The sequence below is a fragment of the Macrobrachium nipponense genome, chromosome 2 (genome assembly GCF_015104395.2).
Source record: "Macrobrachium nipponense isolate FS-2020 chromosome 2, ASM1510439v2, whole genome shotgun sequence".
NCBI lineage: Eukaryota > Metazoa > Arthropoda > Malacostraca > Decapoda > Palaemonidae > Macrobrachium > Macrobrachium nipponense.
The window spans coordinates 160,730,936-160,740,067 of record NC_087201.1 but is presented as its reverse complement, the minus strand read 5'-3'; the positions used below and the strand labels follow the sequence as shown (position 1 = coordinate 160,740,067).

Genomic DNA, 9,132 nt, shown 5'->3' with positions numbered 1-9,132 from the left:
GTGCTGTGTTTATTTTCAGTCAAGAGAGAAAAATAATTTTTAGCTTCATCAAGAAAGACATGCATCACGAGTTTCTATACCTGGTCGGTGACCAGCTTCCACCTCGTATACGTATGAGTTGCCAGATGCTGCAGTTTCTGTGCTTTACAATCTTTTTGTTTTTAACCGGTTTCCAGCTGGTGTCAGAATATTATCCTATTGTTAAGACCTCAGGTTTGTTTGCTATGAAAAATACAAATTTGTCATTTTAACTAGGTTAACAACATCAGAGATGTACTTGTGGAAATTATTCATCATAGTGTAGAAAGTTAATAACAATATTTCACTTCAGTTCAGTCCTAGAATTCTTTGTTAAAATAGTGAATGAAAGATTTCAAGTTAAAATATGTGAAATGTGTGTATGGGAGAGAGAGAGAAAGAGAGAGAAGTTACTGGATGTAAGGTAGAGTCTGGGGGATCTCTCATGGTGGTTGGAGAAACACTTTTCTATTACTGTGTTATTGTTTCCAGTACAGACACTCCTTTATTTACAAAAGAGTTATCTCTATTTACGAAAAAGTTATATTCCGAATGGCTGTTCTTATATTCAGTTTGTTCTTAAGTTCAACTTGGTATATGCAGAGTCAGTTCTTACAGTACAGTACAGTACTAGCATTGTGTTTTAGTATGAAATAACATAAATAGATAGGTTTTATGTTATTTCATACTAAAACACAATACTAGTACTGTACTGTATTTTATTGAGTATTTTATTAACACAAATTACTATATATAAAACATTACATTAAATGAATTATAATAATATAGTAAAGTACAGTTTTTCTTACCTTTGAAACTGGTCTCGTAGGCTTGACATGATAGACGATGAAACGGGGAGAAGTGGTGTGGAATTACAGGGGTGGCGGGTTGTTGATGTCGTCTTCATCAGTATTAAAAATTTGCTGAGGGGTATAACTTTCCTTATCAATAATTTCCTTGAGAATCTCGGAAAATTTTTCAGCGGCTGCTCTGTTGGCATGGGCTGACTCACTGCTAACAGACACGTGACGCAAATTAGCTCGTTTTTTTAAACGATGACACCATCCATGTCCGTAAGGGGTTAGTGCCATCAGTGGACCTCATGCAGTGCACTGTAGGCATTACTAAGGTTCTTTTTACTGTACTTCCTTTCATATTCTCTTTCTTCATCTTACTTTCCACCCTCTCCTAACACTTGATTCATAGTACAATAGCTTTAAGGTTTTCCCCCTGTTACACCTTTCAAACCTTTAACTGTCAATTTCCATTTCAGTGCTGAATGACCTCATAGGTCCCAGTGCTTGGCCTTTGGCCTAAATTCTGTACTGTTCAACTCGACACCATCCATGACTTGCAGCAAATGTTTCATCTAAAGCGCTTTCGGCAGCCTAAGCCCGAAAAGGCTTTTAGTCCTTTTTTGAATGAACATGAGGCCAAGCAGTACACATCTCTCTCTCTGATATTCCATCCACACACCCAAAAGTTTTAAAAGTCTTTCCATTTCTTCTACCATACTTATAATTGTTGACTACATTGGCACAGCACTTTTCACATTATCCATTATTTGGTCTTTGTTCTTAAAGATTGTTCTGATAGTTGAGAGATTCATATAATGGCATACTACCACTTTCTAATTTTTTTATATAATCGTCACTTTTGTTTCCATTGTGATAGCTTGCTGCTTTTTACCACTGCCACAATCATTACTTGCTTTGTACTTGCCATTAGCCATGATATATAATGGATGCGATAAATATTTAACAATAAAATCAAGCAAATAAATCGGAGCACAAGAGGTGACGTCTTAACCACTTGTGTAGGCTTGGGAGTGTGGGACAGCGTACTGGCGTATTTGTGTCAGCTACTGTGCTGTTCAGCGTGGGTAGCAGCAGAAACTGTAACTAAGCTGAGATGCACAGTGCAAAATTTGAACTTAAGGATCGCAGCTAGAGTGCTCTGAATTTCAATTTATGACCACAGTAAGTAGAGGAGCGTCTGTTTATGTTTGGAAAAATATAGCACATCCACTGAGAATATCATCACAGTGTTAGAGATGATGTTTGCTACCCTGGTTTGGAAACCCTTTTAGCACTTGCAATTATTGTTCAGTTCTTATCTTTCACATTTGTACTATATTAAAATGATATGGCATTTTGGATGATTGAATCATGGACAGTTTGAGTTTGCCATATTTGTAAAAGACAGCCTATGATATTAATGAATGTGCAGGACAAAAACTCACTTGTAGGTCATATGTCACTCCTCCCCTCCCCCCACAGCTTTCCCTTTCATTGCTTCTCAATCACTTATATGCTATCCAACCCAAGGCAGTTTACTCTGGTGTGGAATGCAATCAGATCTTCAGCATTGATTGCTTAATTGCTTTATAGCTTACTATCACCAAGGAAGCCATCAATACTTTCGAAGCTTTAAAGTGTACTGGCACATCATAGGAATTTTATTGGTTTTCATTTGAATGTATATGCTTATAAATCTTAACACTCCTTCAGTATAAGTAAATTAAGAGTTGTGTACTTTTCTCAGAAATACAGTAGGACCTCAGACTTTGACCTTAATCCATTCCAGAAGGCTGTTCAAAGTGTGATTTGTTCAAAATATGAAACAAATATCCCCTTAAGAAACAAAGGGAATCAGGATAATTCGTTCCAGCCAACCCAAATAGTCCCCCTTTTCACATTTTTTCTCTTAATGCATTCAAAAGTTAAATTAAGAGTGTAAAGTAATGAAACAGTACGTTATATGAAATAAAATTTTCTATTATTTTATTTTTTCTGTGCTGGATTTACAAACTGTTTGGTGAAAATGGCTCCCGGCCGGCTGGGGGATGGAGGGAGGAGAGACAGGAACCCTTTGGGGAAACCAAATTGGTTACAGTATGGAAAGGTTGATAACAAAATCAATTTTATTCACATATTAGTTACAAGGATAATCAAAGGAATTGATAGTGTGTGTGTCCGATTGTGTGTCTGAGAGAAAGAGAGAGAGTAATAAGTGTGTTTACACTTGGATCTTAAGTGCATGAAAGAGATTAATCATGCCACAACACATCAATTTACAGTTGGCAAATGGCAGACTTTTAAAACGAACAAGAAGATTTTGCAAACAAAAAAGTAATAAGTCAAGAATGCAAGAAAAAGAAAGAGATAAAATAACTTTTCACAAGGAAGCCATTTAAACAAACAATCGAAGCCATGCAGAAGCTGAAAGCAGCGCTAGTTTATTTATTACAAAACTGAGTTACTTTTACAGTAGTAAAAAATCTTGAAAACAATTGCCACTAGATAGGTAGTAAGTGAAAGAAATGGACAAATAATCATCCCAACCCAGCTGATAAGTCAATAGGAAGCAGAACCCTTTCTCTCTCTCTCTCTCTCTTCTCTCTCTCTCCTTCTCCTCTCTCTCTCTCTCTCTCTCTCTCTCTCTCTCTCTCTCTCTCTCTCTCTCTCTCTCTCTCTCTCTCTCTCTCTCTCTCTCAGCGCACTGAACACTGACTCGAGTAAACTTTGTTACCATTTTACTGTATTGCATTGGATTGTTTTCACATTTTATCATTGTTAAATTTATTTTAAATAACATTCTATTTTGTATGTGAATTGGTACTGCTTTTTAAGTATATATATTATAGTAAAGATTTCACTGTCTCTTCTCTCCTCAACAATACCACGATGCACGATAACTTAAAATCAAATGATTTTGTTGATTGTTTATGCTAAATTTTATTGTGAGAAACTTTGTTCTTTCATTTACTATTTTGTTAATATTGTTCAGCTAGACTGTCTCATTCGGCGCATCGAACACTGGCTCAATTAAGATTTTTTTTTCTTTATTACATTTGATTGTTTTCATATTTTATCATTACTTTAAATTTATTGGGAAATTCCCTTTTTTATGTGAATTGTTATTGCTTTTACATACATACAGTAATGTTTGAACTCTCTCTTCTTTTCTCTTCAACTTATCAACACGCTCCCTCATTCAGTCTCAATTCAGCTGGGTGTGACGTCACCGTGGTTACGTACGATTTTTATATATTTTTTATGCTAAATTTTAAATTGAAAGCTAAGCTATATTAAATGCTTTATACTTTTATTTATTATGTTGAATATGATTATCATTAAACTACTGTATATACCCGCATATCATGCGACTTTTGAACACCTAATTTTGGGAGCTAATTTTAAGGGGGTGCATCATATGAGATATAAAATTAGTGTATGTAATATCCACATACAAGTATCTTTGATAAAATACAAACATAATGAATATGCATCTTTTCCATGGATCTTTTAAAAAGTTATGCTTTACTTCACTGCCTCCAATAATATTGAATTTATTTTCATATTACTATTGTTGTATTATATAAAATACAAAAATAGCAATCAATGTTTTGGTTTGGAAATCATCTGAGGACGATTTCGAGGTAAGTTTATTTTGCTGTATTGAAGACAAATCAGTGTGATTTTCTTGCTTCTAGTTAGCTTAAATGAATCTCAAGATAATTTATTGATATGGAACAAGGTTATTTTACGTTATACGAAGTGTTTTAAAGTCAAACTATCACTTGAATTTGTATCGTTGTGAACAAAATTAAGTTATTTTATTCGTTAGTAGATGGCGCTGAGGGCATGTTTATTGCATAAAAAAGATCAACAGATTGTGTTTGATATTTTCACTTAATTTCATCAGAATACTAAGAGCTTTACATATTTATTTTCTATCAGAGTGAACACAGTAAAATGTGTTCTGTCATGCCAAATAGTTTTGATTAAAACATTTCTCTCATATTTTGTTTATGGTCGAGTTTGATCGTGCTATACCGAAGTTTCCATGTTGCCGATGCACGATAATAGTCGTTAGCAGATGAACATTCTTTCCTCAGCTTCAGCTACAACTAGCAGCTTAAATTTAGCAGTACATGCCCTTGCCGATCTTTTCTCCATAGCGAATGAGGATGTAGTAATGTAAGAATATATCAGTCCTATTCTATTTAGCGTCATTTGCAACATAACTACGACAATTTTTTACTATCGTACGATGGTTGAAAAGCAAGCAGACCGCTATAGTATCGAATTTGGTTGTTCATAGCAAATCAGTTGTTTTTGGCTGTATGTGTTTACACAACAAGTGTAACATTACTGACGATACTTTTAGCTTTCTCTTTTACTCTTTTTAACTTAACTAGATGATATAGATAAGAAAATACTTACAACCAAGTTTAGTTCCGACCCACTGGTTGTAAGTCAGAATGGATGTAAGTCGAACCTTAGAAAGTGGCCAACATACTGGGTAGGGTATACTATCAAACCTTTGCTATATAAGTGCCTACTTAGTACTGTAATGTAATGTACAATCATTATTTCAATCTTTTTACCATAATGTACTTCTACTAATACATTTTAATCATTTATGTAATAGTATATATTACGTACAATCAGGCATTGAGTTACAATGGGGTTAGGTTCTTGCATGCATGTCAGAAGTCGATTCTTACGTAAATTGGTTTGCAATTCAGTCTACAGTACAGTTAATACCAAATGATGCTGCAGATAGGGCAGGGTAACTCAAATTGATGCTGCCTGAGTGATGAGAGTTCTCATGCCTGAGTGATGAGAGTTCTCATGAGATGGCGCAGTGCCAAGTAACTCAATGGTCAACTGTCTGAAGTAAGGTTGTAAGTACGAGTGGTCGTATGTCGAGCAGGTTGTAAGTCGGATAGTAGTTGTAGAGGAAAAGGGGTTAGCCTAACTAGAAAATGGGATAGATAAACAGGAGGAAAAGAGGGTAGCCTATTGTAATTTGGTTTAAAAAACTGAACTCGCATGTTACATGAGATACATGACCAAATCATTGTTTTAGGGTGAAAATTTGGGGGTCACATGATATAAGAGATCGCGTATTACACGAGTATACAGGCAGTCCCCGGGTTACGACGGGTTCGGCTTACGACGTTCCGAGGTTAAGGCGCTTTTCAATTATATTCATCAGAAATTATTTCCAGGGTTACGACGCATGTTCCAGGGTTACGACGCCTACAACACTTGATATGGCAGATGAAATGACACCAAAAATGCAAAATAATCAATATTTGAAGGTTTTTTTGATGAAAAATGCAATAAGAAAGCAGTTTACATAGTTTTCAATGCACCCAATGCATTAAAAGTAAGGCTTTCTTAGTATTTTTGATGATGTTCCGGCTTACGACGCATCTCAAGAACGGAACCCCCGTCGTAACCCGTAACCCGGGGACTGCCTGTATACGGTATGTTGTAAATGAAAAAAATTTTAATACAGTTCAACTTATAAGACCTAGTAGGCCATCGAATACAAGTCAAACTAGATAATGAGTCAGTTCGAAGTATGAGCATTTGTTCGACAAACGACAAAATTTTCTTGAAAATTTTGTTCGAAAAACGAAAAGTTTGACATAAGATACGTTCGATAAATGAAGTACCACTGCAAGTAAAAAGGTCCCGTAGGTGAGATTCTCACTCGAGAGTAAGGTGTTTCACCTGATGATGATTACATATTCACATTTAACACCACATTTTACCAGGCAGTATAGACCAGATAAATGGATTCATAAAAAAAATCAAATGAGCATATGGCATTGTTGTGAATTGTTGCTACAAATATACAGATATTTTACTCTCCTTTCGACACCTACTTTACATATTGCATGCATGTAGTGATATGCTCATCTTTTACTGGGCCATGCTTCTCTTGTTTTTATGCCTGTCGTAAAGACAGGTTAATTTTACAGTCACAAGTGGATCATCATTAATGATATTTTTTGGAATTTGATTTGTAATGAAAGTAATTCAGTAAGTTAATGAAGAATTGTTTACTTGTTTGTTTGATTAGATGAAGTCAAAGTGACAGCTTTATAAACAGATTATTTATAAATTGTGGGAGGGTAGCTAGTCTTTTTCCTAGTTTGCTCCAGTACATAATAGATATGATTTAATTGTCATTTGATTATTTAGAAGTGTAGTTTTCCTACTTAATATTAATCATTTTTTTTATAAATGAAGCAACTTATTAGTCAAATTTCAGAAGCTGGACGATATTACAGAGTAAAAAATAAGATATTCTGAAGTAAGATTTGATGATAGATGTTGGTTTTCAGTGACTGTACATGATTTGGTAGTGATTTAATATTTCCAGTCACATCCTTAGCATTCTGGTATTTCAATGTGTTATTTAATAGGTGGTTTCAAGCAGATATCTACTGTGAATTTAATTTTTTCTCTATTTCTTTTACAGGAATCAAGCTTCTGTATGTTACTCCAGAGAAAATAAGTTTTAGCATGAAATTTTTTTCAATTCTTGAGTCACTATATCAGAGGAAAAAACTCAGTCGATTTGTGATCGATGAAGCTCATTGTGTGTCTCAGTGGGGCCATGATTTCAGGTTGGTGACTCATTGTCTTAAATGTAGAATTATTGATACAAATCTCTAGTTTTTTTCGTTTTTAGATAAAATGAAGATCACTGATTGCAAATAGCTGATCTAAAGCTACCAAATATGACCACCTCCTCAAAGAACCTGGGTAACTTGTTATTATGTGGTGCTTGATATAATAATATTATTTATCTTATACGTATTATATTATATATATATATCTATATATATATATATATATATAATATATAATATCTATTATATATATATATGTGTGTGTGTGTGTGTGTGTGTGTGTGTGTGTGTGTGCAGCATTGATAAAAAACATGCTTATGGCTTATAAAATGGTACCTTCATATAATTTACCTTTCATTGGTACCATACCAAAATTTCATACTAGTCTTGCTAAACTTAGATACATAGCTGTCAGAAAATTACTTACATAGATATGTAATGATATTAAAATTATGCTTAATTTTGTTTTAGAGAAACTGTATGATGGTTATAACATATAATCTTATTAGAATCTTTCAGGTAATAAAAATTCACATTTATATCCTGTGGAATATGGTAACCCAAAGTCAACTCACATAGCTTATAGTGTTATGCAATTACATATAAAAGTCTTTATAGCTTATCCTAAACAATATTTTGTTATTCAGTGTAAAATACTGATTTACTTATTGTTTGCATTTAGAGATATATCTGTAACATGAATTGCTTCTAAAAGAAAACTAATATGCACTTATACCTACTTATGCTCACAAGATACATATATATAGAATACATATACAAAATGATATAAAAAGCATTCATATTTTTTTATTTTTTTACATAAGACTATCTGAAATTTCTTAGCAAGAGAGGAGAGAGCTAGAGAGAGAGAGAGAGAGAGATAGAGGAGAGAAGAGAGAGAGAGAGAGAGAGAGAGGAGAGATATCATGGAAAGTAAGCAAACATACCAAGAGTGTAGTTTATCCAAATGCAGCACATGTGCATATACCCTAAACAGATGCATACATACTGGAAAATGTATAATAATACATTGCTGTATTGTATTAAGTACAATACAGTATACAGTGGATCCCCGCTACATCGTGTATCAGCAATCTCTGCTTCAGTTAATTGCTGGTTTTTCTGTGGAACTTATCTCCAAATATATTGCAGAAATTTAACTAATTTGCAAAGTTTTTCATAAAGCAATATTCATTATTTATTGTATATTTCAATTTATTTTCATGACTAAATACATTTTTTAAAACAAAAAAACATTTCTCCTATCTCTTCTCTCTCTCTCCTCTCCCTCTCTATCTCTCTCTCTCTCTATCTCTCTCTTCTCTCCTCTCTCTCTCTCTCTCTCGTCTCTCTCTCTTCTCTCTCCATTCTCTCCTCCTCTCTCTCTCTCTCTCTTCTCTCTCTCTCTCTCTCTCTCTCTCTCTCTCTCTCTCTCTCTCAGTATAGTACATATCTTAATGTAACAGCAAAATTTCAATAAACTATTTCACCTTCAGAATAAACTATAATATTCATCTATTATTATTGTAATATATGAATAAAAAGAATCCATTGTCCCAACATCTGTAACTGATTTTACTGAGTAATTGCTTGGCAGATTGTTTCTGTCAAATTTTGAACTGTTATTATCCCTGAAATTTTTTTATACAAAATAGGTTATGTTAAATATATAATTT

The 9,132-nt window shown here is 33.9% G+C and overlaps 1 protein-coding gene across 1 annotated transcript in view; it reads left to right on the top strand.

Moving 5' to 3' along the window:
• LOC135221351 (uncharacterized) overlaps window positions 1-9,132 on the top strand; it is a 219,911-nt gene that overhangs the window by 135,675 nt on the left and 75,104 nt on the right. Inside the window, 1 exon segment of the mRNA XM_064259153.1 lies at window positions 7,303-7,450. Coding sequence (XP_064115223.1) covers window positions 7,303-7,450 — 148 coding nt within the window.